General features: G+C 36.0%; 1 protein-coding gene across 1 annotated transcript; it reads left to right on the forward strand.

Moving 5' to 3' along the window:
• Positions 1-1,692: 1,692 nt before the first annotated feature.
• On the forward strand, positions 1,693-20,776 carry LOC130214272 (uncharacterized). Its single transcript, XM_056445869.1, has 10 exons — positions 1,693-1,741; positions 6,567-6,677; positions 9,139-9,303; positions 9,613-9,741; positions 12,013-12,339; positions 13,663-13,770; positions 14,063-14,389; positions 14,501-14,545; positions 15,698-15,814; positions 20,471-20,776. The coding sequence occupies exons 1-10, from the start codon at positions 1,693-1,695 to the stop codon at positions 20,713-20,715; spliced, it is 1,623 nt and encodes a 540-aa protein (XP_056301844.1). The 3' UTR covers positions 20,716-20,776.
• The last annotated feature ends 95 nt before the right edge of the window (positions 20,777-20,871 follow it).

A 20,871-nucleotide genomic window follows, 5' to 3' on the forward strand; every position in this document is an offset into this window, starting at 1 on the left:
TGTATATTTATATAGTCTAAAGCAGGGGTTCTCAATCTTGGTCCTGGAGGTTCGGTGTCCTGCAGATATTAGCTCCAACCCCAATGAGACCAGTGCTAGTTAATGAAGGTCTTACTAGGCTTTCAATAATAATCCTTGCAGGTGTGTTGAGGCAAGTTGGAGCTAAAATCTGCAGGACCTCAAGGTTTGAGAATCCCTGGTCTAAAGAGACAAAGTAGGGAAGGAAACTAGAAGTAGAACTTATTTTTGTTTATTTTGGTATCTATTATTACATACAAGTGCTTAATCATTATTACTAAGTAATTAAACACCTTTTTCTATTAAAGTCTGTATGAAACAGAAGATTCTGCCGACATTTATAACAGTGTGATGATGTATTCACAACAGAATATTGAGTAGGAGGCGGGGTTTAATTATTGTGCTCCTCCTCTCATCTTTCACTCACAGAAAACTAATGTTTTGAGGGGCGTGGCTAAACATACTTTGCCCAATCCATTAAACTGAAGTCACAAGAGAAAAACTGCCGTTCCAAACTGCCAAAATAAATGATATGATTTTGATTATAGAATAAATTAGCATGAATAAATTCTTCACTTTAAGCTGGGATGCATTTGCAAAAAAAACATTGTGCATTTTAATTGAATGCATACTTTAAATAGATAATAGTACACTCTTAGAAATAAAGGCACAAAACATGTCACCTGTACCTATCAGGTCCACAGTTTGACCCTAAAGTATAAAATAGTACATAAAAAATACAAATGTATACCTCATTGTACCATAAAGGTACAAAATCGTACCTTTTAAGGTACACATGTACAAAACTGTACCCTTAGAAATGGTGACATGTTTTGTACCTTTATTTATGAGAGTACTAGCTGATTAACTATATTTGCTAAATAAATTACACAATCTTATAATAAAAACTAATATCTTATGCATAAATAGTGGTATTTAAAAATGTCAATGTCAAAATCAATGTCTAAGAATTTCAAATAAACAGCACTAATGTATTACTTCTAGGCCAAACAATAGAATTGTTAGTCATAGTTAAATACAAAAGAGATAAAAATTGGAAAACAACCTACAATGTCCTACATTTTGATGTCACTGAAAGCTACAACATCATCGAGAGCAGGAGCAACAGCAAATGCGAGCATTCATGTGCTTTTTTTTTGTGTGTGTTTTCGCTTCTCTCGCAGGTTCAAGTGAGTTGTCTGTGAATCAGAGTCCATCAAGCATCACTGTGAATGAAGGAGAATCTGCTCAAATCAGCTGCTGCTGGAATACATCCACACACAGCGTTAAAGTTGTTTGGTTCATCAATGAAACAAAACTTTCAGATCCAAAGCAGGAACTTCAAGAGCATCAAACAAAGAGCTGTTCAACTCTTCACCTCACAAACATACTGAATAATGATACAGGTCATTATGTTTGTGAAGTGACTCAAGATATACCACTCCTGGAAAAGAAGAACGGCACTGTAACAAATGTATCTGTCAGCATTAGTGAACTAGAAACTACGACTGGTGAGATTCCACTCACAAAATACATTTTATGCAATCTCCAGTCCTAAATAACCACCATTAATAAAGTCATAAATCTGTTTTATCTTCTGTACAATGCTTTATTTCTTCAGTTTCTGATCCGCATGAAGCAACTCAGGCTTCAGACACAACATCAGATCCCAACATGTCTTCATCTCTAGTCAGCACCATCAGCCTGTCCATCGTCTGCTCAGGTAAATTTCTCTTATCTTCAGAACATTATGAAGTGCTGTATTTACAGTGTAGTGTAAAAGTATTTGCCCCTTTCCTGATTTGTCACATTTTAGTGATTCAAGCGATATTAGGGAAATCATATATACACTACCTGACAAAAGTCTTGTCACCTATCCAACTTTTTAGGAACAACAAATAATAACTTCAGGTTGATCATTTAGTATTAGAAGTGGCTTATTTGAAAGTCAAAGGCCTTTAGATTATGCTTATATTACCAAAATAAAATATGTATCATGATCACCAGCGATCTAACCACTAGAGTTCGCTGGTAAACATTCACTTTCACATGAACTACAAACCCGCCATGTTATGGACTACAGATCCCAGTAATGCACCAAACACACACAACCGGTTCCTGATTCTGGCTGATTACACTCTCACAGCTGATGCTGTTTTTGGACTGATTACTGCACTACATAAGCAGCCCTAACACAAACAATGTGGCTGAGTCTTGTTCTCTGTTCTAGTGACATTACGAGTCATTTCCCTTGTCTTGCTTTACTGTGTTTTTGATCCTTGCCTTGTTTATTTGTTTAATCCTGTTTGCTGCCTGCCTCTGACCATCTGCCTGCCTATTAACTACAATTCTGTATTGCCCTGTTGGGCCCTGTGTTGACCATTGCTGGCCTGACCTCGCTAATAAACCACTCCCCTGGTTACAATATGATCATGCCTTGAATTTTAATTATTTAATTAGGACAGTAAGGTCTGATTTAGCTTAGACAAAAGTCTTGTCACTTAACAGAAATACAGAGTTCATCAAGATTCTTTAGATTCATCTTCAACGCCTCCTCCTTCATCTGACCCCAGACATGCTCAAAAATGTTCATATCTGGTGACTGGGCTGGCCAATCCTGGAGCACCTTGACTTTCTTTGCTTTCAAGAACTTTGATGTGGAGGCTGAAGTATGAGAAGGAGTGCTATCCTGCTGACGAATTTGCCCTCTCCTGTGGTTTGTAATGTAATGGGCAGCTCAAATGTCTTGATACCTCAGGCTTGTTGATGTGCAGATGGACCATCAAAATAAAGCAATAACATGGTTTCATTTATAGTAAGTCAATGAATGAAGATCCTTCACTCATTTATTTTCCTCTGGCTTAATCCCACATTTATCAGGGGAATGAACTGCCAACTATTCCTACATTATGTTTTACGCAGTGGATGCCCTTCCAACTGCAACCCAGTTTTGGAAAACACCCAACACTGTCTCATTCAAATACACACACTCATACATTACGGCAAATTACGTTGATCCAATTCACCTATAGCGCATGTCTTTGGACTGTGGCGGAAACCGGAGCACCCGGAGGAAACCCACAGCAACACTGGGAGAACATGCAAACTCCACACAGAAATGTTAACTGGTCCAACTGGGACTCGAACCAGCGACCTTCTTGCTGTGAGACGGCAGTGCCAACCAATGTGCCACCCCCAAGAAGAACCTATAAATGCTTAAAAATCTATTTAATTAAAAAAAAAAGTTGTTGGTGTGGCCTAGTTAAAGACTGGATGTTAATCTGATTGAGATGTCATGGCATGACCTTACAAGGGGTGATTTAAGCTTTAAAAACCCTCCAATGTGTCAGAATTAAAACAAATTTTCACTCAAGAGAGGACCAAAAGTTCAGAAATGTGACTTATTGGCAGTTAATGAAAAAATCTGATTGCAGTTGTTGGAGCAAGGATTTTTTCACATTGGGCCAGGCAGGTTTTGGACAGCCTTTTTTTCTTTAATTGGTGAAATCTTTTACAGATAACATCCGTGCCATTTAGAAGACACTTGCAACTAAAATTGAACAAACTAGCTTAAAAGATCTTAAAGATATAGAGAGAATTGTAAAATAATAATGCCACAACTATCCCCGGTCTCCCACTATTATTATTATTCTGTCTAATTTTTCATCCGTTAGTCATTGAATGCTTCTCTAGAGCCCCCAACAACCCAAAATGTAATGCTTAGATAACATGTACTAAAGTGAATACATCAGTACATCCTAATTACTTTTTTCTCGCAGGTTCAAGTGAGCTGTGTGTGAATCAGAGTCCATCCAGCATCACTGTGAATGAAGGAGAATCTGCTCAAATCAGCTGCTGCTGGAATACATCCACACACAGCGTTAAAGTTGTTTGGTACATCAATGAGACAAAACTTTCAGATCCAAAGGGGGAATTCCATGAGCTTAAGACCAAGAGCTGTTCAACTCTCCACCTCACAAACATACTGAATAATGATACAGGTCATTATGTTTGTGAAGTGACTCAAGATATACCAGTACTGGAAAAGAGGAATGGCACTGGAACAAATGTATCCATCAGAATCAGAACTAATGGTAAGAACGTAATGACAAGGATTTGACTTGCAATATGTTGTTTAAAATCATCATGAAATGAAGTGTTTCCATAACTGTAACAGCAACACAGGCTCATTCTGATTACGTACCTCCATATACATTTCTGGAGAGAGCAAAATAAATCCCAGGAGCTACGTTTTTTAGCTGTTTTTGTTTTTGCGAATCCACCAAAGGCTGATGTGTGCGCTTTTTTTAGATCTCAAATTGTTTACTTGTTTATTTTATTTTTTAGCTTTTGTTTTTGTTTTACCTGGTTACTGGAACTGTTTTTCCACTAGACTTGAACCTGTTATCATGGTCAACTCCGCTTTACTTTACGCCACTATACATATCGAGCTACCGGACAAAATGGTGTCAGCGGAAAAGCCATCTAGATGGAGGTAAGCGGTCAGCTGGTAAGCAAGAAAAGGAACGATGACATACCACCCTGTAGCGTTCGTTTTAAAGATGAAATGCAGCCATATGTATCTCTGGCTGCATAATTCGCGGTCTCCAGTATATAGGGCTGTATGTAGGGGCTATGTTTTCAGAATGAGCCTATGTTACGTGATAGACATCCACTTGAAATGGTCCTGAAATGAGAATGAAATGTTGGGTGGTGTATGATTTTGCTCTTTGGGAACCGATTAGATTGTTGAAAGATGGAGGTTTCAAATAAAATGAAAGAAAATTGACAAATGGATGAATTTAGAGCAATTCAATTCAATTCAAGTTTATTTGTATAGCACTTTTCACAATAATAAGAATAAGAAACTGATAGCCCCGCCCTAAATAACTAATAGCTCCGCCTTAAAGGAATTTCATGTGACCAGGAAGTCAAGAAAGTTATTTTGAGGAGGGAGAAAAAGTTATGATATTTGATTATCATAGTTTATCAGGGCAAAATACATCATTTATAACAAGAAATATTAAATTCATACACTGTAAAACCCAACAGTCAACTTGAGTATGAAATGAGTATAGTTAACTAAATATTTACTGAAAGTTAATTCTACTCATTTGAAAAGAGTTTAGAACTCAGTGTTGAAAGTATTGAGTTAATTAAATACCTCATCATTTCAACTTAAAGTTCACAGTACTCATAGATTTTGAGTTTTTTTTAACTCAAATTGTTTGTAGCAATCGGTTTCCTCAAACGGTTTGAGTTGCCTTAACTTATTGGGTTTTACAGTACTCCGTTGGCTTGAGTTCTCGTCATTTAATGGGTTTAACTTTGCTCAAATTGCTTCAATTACTCAAATGGATTAAGTTCACAGTACTCATTAGGATTAGTTTTGAACTTAAATGGTTTGTTGCAATCAGTTTCCTCAAATGGTTTGAGTTACCTTAACTTTTGGGGTTTTACAGTATACAAAAATAAGAAGAATAAATTTCATGACTATTTTAAGCAATATGATGTCAGATCTAAGAAATGTTGCATTAAAATTACAATTATATATATTTTTACAGATAATATCCAGACGGTTTCCAACATGCCTACAATGGTCACAGCAAACAGTGAGTCTTTATTGCTATTGAAAACTCTTTTTTTTTTTCTGGTGTTCAGTCTTTTGTAAATTAATTCATTTCAGGCATTGATTCATGGATTACGTAGGTAATTTGGGTTCAAATCCAGGGTCTCTTGCAACATAGGCTCATTCTGAAAAGGTAGCCCTATATACATTTCTGGAGATAGCAAATTATGTTGCCAGAGGAACGTATGGCTGCATTTCTTCTTTAAAACGAACGCTAAGGTGCGGTATGATGCCGTTTCTTTTCGCATTTACCTGTTGCTTACCTGTATGTGGACAGCTTTTTCACTGTTACCAGTTTGTCCAGTGGTTTGCTGTGTACATCAGAGGACTTGAGACATGAAGTGAAAGCATGTAAGACCAAAACGAAAGCCATTAAAGTAAAATAAACAAATAAATAATAGGGTGAGAATGTGGTAAAATCTGAAAATGTGGAAGAATCAAGCGGCCGCAAGGGCTTTTCTTTTTCTGGATTTCTTTTGAAAACACTGTCGGTTGCGTTTAGGGAAGTGGGTGGGGGGTTAATCGGTGCTTTTTACGACACTATCAGTTGGGTTTAGGGAAGGGGGTGGGTGTCAGTCTGTCAGTTGACAGTGGCCTCTAGTGGATTTATGTGGGAACAGCAGGCACAAATGGAACTTGCGAGAGAAACTTGAGATCTCAAAAAGCATACACAGCGGCCTCTGGTGGATTCGCAAAAACAAAAACTGCAACAAAAAAAAAAACGTACCTCCTGGAACGTATTCGGCACTCTCCAGAAATGTATATAGGGGTATGTAATCAAAATGATCTTGGGTTGGTCTCTTTAGGAAAACTATATTAATACATAATTAATTTGATTTTAAATGATAATAAATTCTTAAATTAGCAGGCAACTTTAATTGTTAAATCAGATTCTTGGATTATCACTTTTTTCTTACAGGTAGTTTGGAGATTGTCTTGATGATTTACATTATTGTAACTCTGCTCTTCATCTGTGCACTGCTGACCTACTTTTACCTCAAAAGACAGCAAGATAAACAAGTCACACAAGGTAACAAGGTAACTCTTTAACACCCTCACTTATGTTCATTTTTAGAGTTGTTCAAAATTCCTATTCTGTGTGGAGTTTGCATGTTCTCTTCATGTTGGCGTGGGTTTCCTCCAGGTGCTCCAAATTCCCCCACAGTCCAAAGACATGCACTATAGGTGAATTAGATGAACTAAATTGGGCATAGTGTATAAGTGTGTGTAAATGAGTGTGTATGGGTGTTTCCCAGTACTGGGTTGCAGCTGGAAGTGCATCCACTGCATAAAAAAATATGCCGGAATAGTTGGTGGTTCATTCCACTGTTGTGACCCCTGATAAATAAGGAAGGAGGAGAATGAATAATGAATGAATGTTCAATATTCATCATGTGCAATAATACAATAGCTGTTGTTTTAATTGTACAACATTATGCAGTTTTTTTTTACTCACTTTGCAAATAAACAAACAAAAACACACCTCGAGAGTTCAAAAGCATTCATTAAGAATTTCCATTCAGGAGGGCTCACCCCTATGCCCTAAACACTTCGAATGGTTTACCCTCTGGAGTGACAGCTTTTGAAAGTATTAGGGTATATTATGGATGAGCTTTTTCATTTGATCGCTGTGTGTGAAATGAAACATCTTCCCTGTATAAAAAGATTATTGGGACCCGAAGTGCCCATCCATTGTACTATTTTATTAATAGTTTATTACAAAGGCCTCTTTAAAGTGCCCAGTCTTGGGCACTTGTGTTTGGAACAACATTTCAATGTGGCATCCATTATTGTATTGCAACACAGGCTCATTGTGAAAATGTACCCCTGTATACATTTCTGGAGATCGCGAATTATGTAGCAGTGCAATGTATGGCTGCATTTCGTCATTTAAAATGAACGCTATGGGGCGGTATGTTGCCACAGATGACTTCTGTTTCTTTTCACACAACCAGCTGACTGTTTACCTCCGTGTGGATAGCCATGTTTACTGTCGCCAGTTTGCACAGTGGCTCGCCATGTACGTCTGAGGACTTGAGACGCAGGGCGAAGTAAACAACAGGGTTCAGATCTGGCGTAGAACGGTTCCACAAAGCAGGTGAAACAAAAACGAAAGGCAAAAAATAAAGTAAACAAGTAAATAACAGGGTGAGAACAAGGTAAGATCTGAAAACGTGGTAAAAGTCAAACTGCTGCGAGAGCTTTTCTTTTTCTGGATTGCTTTTGAAAACAATGTTGGTTGGGTTTAGGGAAGTGGGTGGGTCAGTCGATTGGTTAGTCAGTCAGTCAGTCAGTTGATAGCGGCCTGGTGGATTTATGTGAGAAGAGCAGGTGCAATTGACACTTGCGAGTGAAGTTTGAGATCTGAAAAAGCATACACAGCGGCTTCTGGCAGATTAGCAAAAACAAAATCTGCAAAAAAAACGTAGCTCCTGGGAGGTATTTCGCTCTCTCCAGAAATGTATACTGGGGTACATATCCATTATAAAAGGGCTCTTTAAAGTGCCCAGTCTTGAGCACTTTGGTTTGGAACAACACTTCAATGTGGCGTCCATGATTGTATTGCAATACAGGCTCATTGTGAAAATTTACCCCGGTATACATTTTTGGAGAGCACAAATTATATAGCCAGGTCTTTGAATCACGCTACCAGCTGACCACTTACCTTCGTGTGGACCGTGTTTGTCCAGTGGCTCGCTGCATACGTCGGCAGACTTGAGTCGCAGAGCGAAGTTGACCGTGGCAACAGGGTTTAAGTCTGGCAAAGAATGGTTCCAGAAAACAGGTAAAACAAAAACAAAAGTAAAAAAAATGAAATAAACAAGTAAATAACAAGGTGAGATTGTGGTAAAATCTGAAAACATGGCAAAAACTAGGCTGCTGCGAGGGCTTTGCTTTTTCTGCATTGCCTTTTGTCGCTTGGGTTTAGAGAAGGGGGTGATTGGGTCAATCAGTGCATTTGAAAACACTATTGGTTGGGTTTAGGGAAGGGGGTGAGTGGGTTTATTGGTCTGTCAGTCAGTTAGTCAGTCGACAGCGGCCTCAGGTGGATTTTATCACAAAGAGCATGCACGAATGGCACTCACGAAAGAAATCTGAGATCTCAAAAAGCATACACAGCGACCTTTTGTTTCACAAAAACAAAAAGTGCAAAAAAAAAAAAAAAATTCCGTATTCCGCGATCTTCAGAAATATATATGGGGGTACATATTAAAAATGAACCTGGGTTGTTGCTTTCATCCCAAAGTGCCCTTTGGAGGGCGATATATCCTGTTTGAATAATATTTAATACCTTACATTTTATTAATCAATATTAATTTAATTCATGTGTACGTCAGCTAAAGCAGCACAAACCCTGTCTCTGTGTGTGTATTACCATGGAATATTAGTTCTAGTTTACTGTGCAAAAAAAAAGTTTATAGTATATGTAGTGAACATGGACACCAATATTTTGAGCTATATTTTTAAATACATTTTCCCTCAATTTAAAGGACAGAATGAAGACCTGGAGGTTGAAGCAACACAGATGAACGAAACTGAAAAGGTAAAACAAGCTGATAAAGTTTCTGTACAAGATGAGGAAAGGGGAAACACAGAGAAAGCTAATGTTACTGCTGCGACAGATGAAAATAAGACTCTTGTGGACAGTGAGCAAGGTACATTTCCAGTGAATAACAATAAAGACAAGAGCGTCTTGCTTCTGAACACTGAAGAAAACACACACCTATTTTCTGCTGTTGAAGAAAAGAGAGTTTATGTGCTGGAAAGCATTGTTTCAGTTCTGTGAAACTGCCAGGAAGTTTTTGGTGTGCTGACCAGAACTGTGATGTCACTTCCTGTATCATAGCTGGTTTGCAGACTCTTAATGGTTTGCAGTGACTGTCAGTATATTCTGAAATTAGAATATATCTATTTTGATATCTAATTAAAAATGTTGTTAATGCATTAATTTTTTTTTCAATAAGTTGAATGGAAGGAAGAATTTGAGAGTGCGAGTGTGAAAGATTACGTGTTAAAGTTCAGCAGCCGCTCAGAAATGAAGTTTTCCTCCAGACTCCTGTTCGGGCTCCTTATGTCGTGCCTTTATTTCAGAGGTAAGAAACACCTTCATGACTGGAAAACCAGCTCAGATACTGTAGGATATAGTTTAGTATTAGTTTATCATAAAATAACTTAATATTGACAGAGCTGAGAGATGATGAAGCTTCCATTCTGCTCTCAGAAGAAGACATTTATTATGCATTTTGGACTTTTTTAAATTAACACTTGTCTATAAAACATGATTAATATGTAGTTGGTCATTTATTCATTTTTTAGAGCTGTCGTACATTTGATTTGATAATATGTTGAATTGTGCTAAAAATAAATTGTGTGCTAACTACCGATTTGTTATTTATTTGTTCATTCACTGAAAATGAATTGATATAATTTGCATTAAGAAATTTCTGAATTTCACAAGCAAATGCAAACATGCTAATAACAAAATGAGTTTAATCTGAAAAGTCAGAAGTAGGAAACAGGAAGTATTTTCTTGCCAAACATAACTGCTATTACTCTATTAAATTCAACAGTAAATACGTGGAAATATGCTTGCTGTATAAGCATTTACAAAATTTTCAAACGAAGGTGGATGATTTGTACATTCACAGTTTAAAAAGATAGACATTGCTATATTTATACACTACCGGTCAAAAGTTTGGGGTCAGTAGGATTTTTAAATGTTTTAAAATAAGCTTCTCCAGCTCACCAAGGCTGCGTTTATTTAATCAGAAATACAGTACACCTTGTAAAATTGTGAACTGTTATTGCACTATAAAATAACAGTCCAAAAGTAGTTTATTATTTAACTTAATCATTTATGCCAGTGAGTTTAAAGATGAATTTAAAATCACTCTAATATTATTTTTTATTATTATTATTAATATGATTATTAGTAATGGTAATAGTAATAAAAGCAATAATGACTGGAATAATAATTTCATTTAATAATAATTAATTAAAAACTCATAATTTCAAACTACATACAATAAGAAAGCAGTTATTTAAAATCTTAATAAATATTTAACAATTTATTTACATTTATTACATGCTGCCTTGATGAACAGAATCGTTTTCTTTATCAAAAAAAAAAAAATAAATAAAAAACTGACCCCTATTTTTGACTGGAAGTGTGTATTCTAAAGAAACCACTGAAGAAAAATAGTAGGTTATTCTGGTACCAACATACTGCTTAATCATAATAAATTGATTAGATACTTGTTCCTAATAAAGTCCTTGTGAATCAAAAGTTGCTGCAGACTACTGAAAAGGTATATTGAGTAGGAGGCGGGTTTAATTCGTGCATTGCTCCCCTCTTGTCTTTCTAACAGCAAATTAATGGTTGGAGGGGCATGGATAAGCATATTTCACCTGCTATTCCTTCTGTAGTGGATCAAAGACTATAGAATACACAAGACATGTCACTCGTATAGTTTAAATGAGGAGAAGTGTAATGGTCAATATGGCGAATGAAGCCCCGCCTACTAGTACAGGAGCCAATCATCAATCGATATAGACTGACGTTTCCCCGGGGGAAAAGCACAGATCAGACGAGTGCTTTTACGACAGTATTGTGATCAACAAACACACTGGAATCTCAGCGAATACTTGCTTCACAGACATAAGAATTATATCCACATAAAGCTTGACATCTGTACTTTTAAATGAACCCACTACACTTGAAAACAAAAGTTTTCTGGTTTTGTAATCTGTATGAAACAAGCGTGAAGTACAGTCCGTCCTGTCAAACATGCATCACATGACTGCAACTACTCAAATGCTCCACGAACTTGTAAACAAAGAGTCGCTGTCATTTCTGGAGGAGATTCCCCATCATTACTTCAGAGCAGCTCAATCAGATGATCATTATCCAGAGGATGATATTGTGTAGAACGGCCATAAATGAGGTTGGTGTCGTGATCTTGTTCTGTTCGAGAGCGCATGTGATTAGCTCAGGCAACCTGAAAAAATGCTGATTTTGTTTGATTTGACTGTTAAGAAACGAAACGAAAGAGACAGACGATGTTTAATTTTATTGGTGATTCCAAATATGTAAAGTAATCGTAAGCTTGGCAAACAGTTCTGGAGAATTTAATGTTTCCCAGTTCAGACAGAATACCCAAGCATACTGCCCGAGAGGTGTTTTAAAGATGGCCGCCGAGTAAAATGACTTGTCTTAAAGGGATTTTGAGTAGATGCGACTAGTCTGATTTTGATTAAAGTTTACTTTATTTTTTAATCATGAATATTCATAATTTCTATATCAAATATGAACATTTGTGTGTTTTTTATTTAATTTTTTTGGTGTGTTTTTGCTTCTCTCGCAGGTTCAAGTGAGCTGTGTGTGAATCAGAGTCCATCCAGCATCACTGTGAATGAAGGAGTATCTGCTCAAATCAGCTGCTGCTGGAATACATCCACACACAGCGTTAAAGTTGTTTGGTACATCAATGAGAAAAAACTTTCAGATCCAAAGCAGGAACTCCAAGAGCATCAAATAAAGAGCTGTTCAACTCTCCACATCACAAACATACTGAAGAATGATACAGGTCATTATGTTTGTGAAGTGACTCAAGATATACCACTCCTGGTAAAGAAGAATGGCACTGGAACAAATGTATCTGTCAGCATTAGTGAACTAGAAACTACAACTGGTGAGATTCTACTGTTTCTAGAATATTTGGTAACACTTTATAATAACGGCACACTATGAATCATTTATTAAGCATTAGCATCTAGTGAATTTATTATCTGTAAAGCATTAACTCTACATTAATAAACGTTAGTAAGCAGTTTATAACTGCAGCTAGAAATGATGTATTCTTGACTTACAACCACATTTATTTATGTGCCTAATAATTGTACTTTCATAATTTGTGATTGGTTGATTTTTCATTACTAAATTAAGTATTGGAGGTTTTTAAGATCGTTCAGAATGAGTTAGTAAATGATTAATAAACTATTAAAACCAACGTTTATATATCTTATTATTCAGGCATATTGTAATGGTTACTATGTATGTTAATAAATGCTTTATTAACTCAACGTCATGCAGTTTTGTGACCTAATCTAAAGTGAGGACTATTTATGCTTTATAAATCCCTTATAAATGACAAGTAAAGGCTTGGTATCAAATGAACAATAATCTTTGCAGTCTTATTTAAAAAATTAAATTACTGTAAAGTTTAAACATTGCTGAATAACAGGAGTGTCAAAATATGACACACAATTGGATAAAAACAACAACGATATACTAATTTAACAATATAATAAGATGCAATGTTTAAACTGTACAGTAATTTTATTTTAGATAAGGTTGCAGATATTTATTTTGATTTAATACAGTTTAATTTGTGTATCTTCAGATGAATAGAAATGAATAATGTTGTTTATGATCTTTTTTCCTGTTTAGAATATAACTGAGCCTTTACTTGTAATTTATAAGGGATTTATAAAGCATGAATAGTCCTCACTTTAGATTAGGTCACAAAACTGGATGAAGTGGACTTAATAAATCATTTATTAACATATAAATTAACTATTATAAACTAAACTAGTATATGCCTGAATAATAACATATATAAATGTTAACTCATTTATTAGCATTTATTAACTCATTCTGAATGATCTTTAAAAACCACCAACTGTGCTTAAATAACTGTTTTATAAATAATGCAATACTTAATTCAGTAATGAAAAAATAAATCATTAACAAATTATGAAAGTACAATTATTAAGCACTTTATAAATGTGCTTATAAGTCAATAATACAGCATTTGTAGTTGCAGTTATAAACTGCTTACTAACGTTTATTAATGTAATGTTAATGCTTAACAGATAATTAATTCCCTATTTGCTAATGCTTAATAAATGGTTCATAGTGTGTAGTTATTATAAAGTGTTACCAAATATGTGAATGCAAAGTCAGTCCCAAAAGTCATAGCATTTAGCATCTATACAATGATCTATTTCTTCAGCTGAAGTTTCTCACCAGCCCGAAACTACTCAGGCTTCAGACACAACATTAGATCCCAACACGTCTTCAACTCTAGTCAGCACAATCGTCCTGTCGACTTTCTGCTCAGGTAAATTTCACTTCTTCTCTTCAGATACAGAACAATACGAATATGCTGCAAGTACTGTATTTACAGTGTTGTGTAATAGTATTCACTTATAATCCCTGGACAAATCAATTGTGTGAAACCCAGCATTTTTACAGTGTTATTCTCTTTAGAGTATGAATAGACTGTAAGATCAGGGTCTTGAAAATTAGTTGACATGTCCTTGCAGTGTAACTTATGTACTTCAACCCCAACAAACACTTTGTATAAATTTCTCTGCCAAGTGAATCAGTACATCCTATTTTTTTTCTCACAGGTTCAAGTGAGCTGTGTGTGAATCAGAGGCCATCCAGCATCACTGTAAATAAAGGAGAATCTGCTCAAATCAGCTGCTGCTGGAGTACATCCACACACAGCGTTAAAGTTGTTTGGTACTTCAATGAAACAAAACTTTCAGATCCAAAGCAGGAACTCCAAGAGCATCAAATAAAGAGCTGTTCAACTCTCCACATCATAAACATACTAAATAATGATACAGGTCATTATGTTTGTGAAGTGACTCAAGATATACCACTCCTGGTAAAGAAGAATGGCACTGGAACAAATGTATCCGTCATTATTAGTGAACTAGAAACAACTAATGGTAAGAACATAACATCATTAAACTGAAGATGAACTTGCAATCAATACATGCAATATGTTGTTTAAGTGATGTAATATCAGATCTAAAAATAAAAGTTAATTCTTTTTGCAGACAATAATTATGTGGTTTCTCAAACACCAGTAGTCAGAGGAAACAGTAAGTGTTTACAGCATGCTATTGAAAACTCCTTTTTTTGTGATTTTTTGTAAACTGTTTCATTTCAGTTATGGATTTATGGATTATGTAAGCAATTTAAGGTTAAATCCATGGTTTTTATGATGGTTTCCTGTCAATCTGTGACTAGTAAATCTTAAAAAGTAAATTATTAATTAATACAATTTTTAATGACGATAAATTCATAAATTAACAGGCAAATTGTTAAGTGTCAGAATTGAATTCATTTTTTAAATGATTATTTCTTTGTAAAGAATACTACTGAATTATACAAATAGAAATTCAATGAAAAGTAAATGAAATGAAAAGTATGGAAGTATACATATTCATTCATTCATTCATTCATTTTTTTATCGGCTTAGCCACAGCGGAATGAACCGCCAACTATTCCGGCATATGTTTTACACAGCGAATGCCCTTCCAGCCACAACTGAGTACTGGAAAACACACTCATTCACACACACATACACTACAGGCAATTTCCCAATTCACCTATAGCGCGTGTCTTTGGACTGTGGGGGAAACCAGAGTACCCGGAGGAAACCCACGCCAACACGAAAATGTCAACTGGCCCAGCTGGGAATTGAACCAGCGACCTTCTTGCTGTGAGGCAACAGTGCTAACCACTGAGCCACAATGCCACCCTAAGTATACATATACATCCATTCTTATGTATGGAATAATTTGTGTATTTTAAGTGTTGTGGGACCCCGGGAAGACTCAATACTTTTTCCCTGTGTCATTTCATTTTATTATCCGTAAATTAAATTCTAAATTAATTTGTGTTTTTTTTTGTATGTATGTATGAATTACTTTGGATTAAATTTTATGAGAAAAATGGTGACTTATTTGTCCTGCTGTATGTTTTTGATTAAATATGTTAAGTATGTTAAAATAGCAAGCTATTTAGTAGGGGGTTCATTGTTGAACATTGTTAAATATATATAAACACAAGTCAACATTTGAAGTGGAATATCAACTTTAATCAAAAGGCTACTATATATTTATTTGTATTATTTTTAATGATTTTGTGAAGTACTTTGATCAGCAATGGTTGTTTTTAAAAGTGCTAAATACTAGCAAATTCAAATTCAAATTCTCTCAAACTTAGTGGTTATGACTTTTTTCTTACAGGTAGTTTGGGGAATGTCGTAATGATTTACATTTTCAGAAGTCTGCCCTTCATCTGTCTGCTGTCGGCTTTCTTTTACCTCAATAAAACCTACAAACAAGTTGCACAATTAAAACCAGGTAACTCTTCAACACCCTCACAACTTGTATGCAATTTTAGTTGGGGAGTCCAATATTCATTATATCCAATAATATAAGGTCACACTGTATTTTGATGGTCCGTTTGTTGAATGTAAGTTACATTGCATCTACATGCCAACTAATTCTCATTAGATTATAAGTAGACTGTTAGGTTGGGGTTAGGGATAGTGTAAGTCGACATGTACTTGCAAAGTTTCTTATAGTCAATTAAATGTCAGTTGAAGGAGCAGCATCAACAGATATTAAGCATACAGTCTACTAATACTCAAATGGACCATCAAAATAAAGTGTTACTTAATATAATAACTATTGGTTTGATTATGTGACCAGGGGCGGACTGGCCATCTGGCAGACCGGGCAGTTTCCAGCTGGGCCGACGTACTTTTTGGACCGGGCTGATCATCTTCTTATGATCTGATCGGCCAACACAATCTTACAGCAATTCGTAACTTTTTGATTTAGTGGCTAATTCATTGGAATTCGTACAATCTAATTCGTACATTTTAGTACGATTTGCTCATCCCCCATTGACAGTTGGGTTTAGGGGTGGGGTTAGGTGCCACGCCTCCTTTTTAAAATCTTACAATTTCGTACAACTGAACTCGTACGAATTAGCCACTGAACTGTCAAAACGTAAAATACTTACATTTTCTCGTGAGATCAGGCTGGATCGGCCCATAAAACACTTAGCAGGCTGTCGTTTTTTTTCTGCCAAATAAATTGATGATTCTGTGATCTGTGACACATTGAAAGTAAAGCTGCGGTCACACTTGACTTTTCCTCCCATAGACTTCCATTCATACGCACGCGAATGCGTCAGACCGGAAACGCAAGGTCGTTAAGTTTCGCATGTTGCTGCAGTGCAAAGTTCAAGCTTGGTTAACTCTGACCTGCGAAATCGCATCACTTGAATGCATGAGACCAAACGAGGACCAATACAGGACCTCTCTAGACAGAAATTTAAAGCATGGAGCAATCGCTCGCTTTTTAAATGTCTAATCATCTTGTTTAATCCCGCCCATTTTCGCAGCGCCGCACGACAGAATTTCGCACACACAAAGCCCGGTGTGACCGTAGCTTTAAGCTACAGTCACACTTGCCTTTTCCTCCCATAGACTTCTATTCATACGCACGCGAATGCGTCAGACCGGAAACGCAGGGTCATGCGTCAATTTTCACATGTTGCTGTGGTGCAAAACCCGCTGCAACTTCCTCCTATACATTTTTCCTTAACCTGCAAGTCTTTATTTTACAAATATATAGATCATAAAGAACCGTTTGCGCCTCAAGCTCTATGAGGAGTGTCATTCATGTTTTTTTAAGGTGCACTCAGTCAGAAGACAATCGCATGAGATTTCATGACATTTTGTTTTTGATCGTCAGCAATATGTAGGCCTATGTAGGTACACTCTCAGAAATAAAGGTACGCAAGCTGTCACTGGGGTGGTACCTTTTCAAATGGTACACATTTGTACTTAAAGGATCCATATTGGTACCTCAAAGGTATATATTAGTACCCTCAAATTTTAAATGGAACACTTTTGTGCTTTTCAGGTACTAATATGCACCCTTGAGGTATTAAAATGGACCTTTTAGGTACAAATGTGTACCGTTTGAAAAGGTACCACTCCAGTGACAGCTCCTGTACCTTTATTTCTGAGAGTGTACAATAATATTTATACAAAATGGTTATAATGAAATTAATACATGACCAAACTAGTGTGCAACTTAAGCAAAACTAATACTTTTTTTTACATTTAGTTTTGTAGTTTGGGCACAAACAAATATTTGTTGCATTTTTTAAAATTAAGTTAATTTGATTGATACAAGTTTTAAGCTATGTTTGATGTTTCATTGAGTTAAACATTTTTAAGGGTCTCTTACACATTGTTTTTATTATTTATCTTTATTTTGGTAATCAACATTTACTGTGTGTGTCAGCAGGCAGTTTTTGTAATGTTCATTATTTAATATAGGCTCCCTCAAAACACACAGGCACACACAAGATGAACTTCCAGTGTGGATTATAATTTAATATAATAATAAATTGAAATTTTTAAGTTTTTAATTTGTCAACTCTCATTATTTCCTATATATGGCTTTTGTGCTGTTATAGAATGAGAGTTGGTAAAGATATTCAAGGGCGTGCAGTTGGGTAGCATTTTGATTGAATGTAGAGGGCCGCTCTGTCCCAAAATGCCAGGGCCGATATTTTGTCCCAGTCCAGCCCTGTATGTGACACTAAGCATTTTTTCATGTAGGCCAGAAGTGTCCATCAGTTGTACTCTGTGAACTCTTATTCCTAAGGGCTCTTAAAAGTGGCCAGTTTTGAGCGCTTCAGTTTTGAATGACTCTTCAGTTTGGTGGTCATGTTTGTTTGGATGTAATTATGATCTTAGATGTGAAAGGGAAGGGGAGTAACATTTAAGCAAACAAATAATGTAAATGGATAAGGGACAAGATAGCATTACTAACATAATAAAGTGAGTTTTTTTACAAAAAGGTTGTGAGTGCCAAAATTATATAGAAAGATAAATATTTATAATTACATATCTGTTGAGAATTCAGAGGCGGTAAATGTGACACAAAAGTTTAAACAGATGGATGGGGAGAGTTGGAGAGATGAGACATGGACTGCGTCCAAATAATAGAAATAACGAAAACAACCTATTCTAATGACCCAGTTTCTCAACCCAGGCTCATTGGGATTATGTATCCCAATTTACATTTCTGGAGAGAGCCAATTATGTTCCAGGAGCTACTTTTTTTGCAGGTTTTGTTTTCGCGAGTCCACCAGAGGCTGCTGTGTATACTTTTTTAGATCTCAAATTTCTCTCATGAGTGCCATTCGTGCCTGCTGTTCTCGCGTAAATCCACCAGAGCCTGCTGTCGACTGACTTAACTAATGACTCACCAACCTACCGATCCCCCCACCCACACCTTTCCCTAAACCCAACCAATAGCGTTTTAAAAAGCACCAATTAACCAGCACCCACCCACTTCCCTAAACACAACCGACAGTGTTTTCAAAAGCAATCCAGAAAAAGAAAATACCTCGCCTGATTTTTACCACATTCTCACCCTGTTATTTAATTGTTTATTTTATTTTTTGTTTTAGCTGGTCTCTGGAACCGTTCTTCACTAGACTCAAACCCCGTCATTACGGTTAACTCCACTCTGCATCTCAAATCCTCTGACGTACGCTGGTAACAGAGGAAAAGCCGTCCACACGGAGGTAAACGGTCAGCTGGTAGCGCGTAAAAGAAATGTTGTCATACAGCCCCGTAGTGTTCATTTTAATGGCGAAATGCAACCAAATGTCTCTCTGGCTACATAATTCGCAATCTCCAGAAATGTATATAGGGCTTCGTTTTACAATGATAAATAAATTACAACGATAAAAAAAAAATCATACATATTTACTTCATATTTGCAAAGAATTTAACACTGTACCTAGGCTATACTAAGAGAAAACAAAAATAAAGTGGGTGGAGCTCGCCCTCAAACTAGTGTGTTTAACATAAGTGATATTCAAAACCTAAACAATTTATTTCTGTTGAACTTAAACAAACAAATTAAATTTAATAATGTTCAACTTAATTTGTATGTTTAAATTCAGCCCAAATAAATAGTTTACAACCACTTAACGAAAAAAATTGAGTAAATCCAAGGAATCGTCTTTGAATAATTTTTTTCACTGTGTGCACAATGCATGTCGCTAAACATTCTTACTTGATGTCGTTGGTATAGTGGTATCAGAAGAAGTGGATGTGTAGTAGTAGTAGTCGTTGTCGTTGTCAGTGTAGTAGTATCAGAAGCAGTAGACGTTGTTGATGTAGATGTTGTAGTAGCAGTCATTACTGTAGTAGTATCAGTAGTAGATGTAGTAGTAGTAGTAGTATCAGTGGTAGTAGTCGTTGTAATAGGTTCAGTAGTAGTACACATTGTAGGAGTAGTAGTGGTTGTGGATGTAGTAGCAGTAGTAATAGTTGTAGCATTAGAAACTCTCTGTAGTAGTAGTTGGTGTAGTATTTGGGATTTATTTTTATTATTATTATTTTTATTATTGTAGTAGTTGTTGTTAATGATTATTACTGTTGTCGTTTCTTGCTTGTTTACTGTCATTATTACTATCATTATATCACTAGCATTGTTGTCACTCCTTATATAAGTTACTTGCTTCATTTAGGGACTGTTATTGTTCCTTTTGTATGTACTCTGACCTGTTTACCATGTTACCTTTACATGCACACACGCGCACACACACACACACACACACACACACGCACCTGCCGGTACTTGATTGTATTGTTGTTGTTGTTTTGTATTTTTGTTATTGTTTCATTTTCTTTGTATTTGCATTATCTCAAATTGTGTACCTTTTTGTATATTCTAATAAAAAACAACAACAAAAAAAAAACATTCTTACTTGTCCCACTCTCCAACCTCAGATGTGTGTATAAACTGATGGTAAACAAATGCATAATAGAACCACACAAGCAGATATGCACCAGAAATGTAATACACTCACTGACTGTCTGTGCAAAAGAAATGCACAGGAAAACAAATTCACATGAACATGAACATTAATATTTCAGCTATTTTTGAATGACATTTTTTTGCCTTAATGTAAAGCAGATGGTGATGCTGTAGAATCAGGAGAAGGACAGAATGAAGACCTGGAGGTTGAAGAAACACAGATGAATGAAACTGAAGAGGTAAAACAAGGGGATAAAATTTCTGTACAGAAGGAAGGAAGGGGGAACACAGAGAAAGCTGAAGATACTGCTGCAACAGAAGATGAAAAACAGGAAAATCATGAGGTAAAAGAGACTTTTGTGGACACCGAGCAAGTTCCAGTCACTGACAATGAACACTGAAGAAAACACACACCTATTTTCTGCTGTTGAAGAAAAGAGAGTTTATGTGCTGGAAAGCATTGTTTCAGTTCTGTGAAACAGCCATGAAGTTTTTAGTGTGCTGACCAGATTTGTGAAGTCACTTCCTGTATCATAGCTTGTTTGCAGACTCTTATT

Source organism: Danio aesculapii, chromosome 21, assembly GCF_903798145.1.
Source record: "Danio aesculapii chromosome 21, fDanAes4.1, whole genome shotgun sequence".
In the NCBI taxonomy this organism is placed as follows: Eukaryota; Metazoa; Chordata; class Actinopteri; order Cypriniformes; family Danionidae; genus Danio; species Danio aesculapii.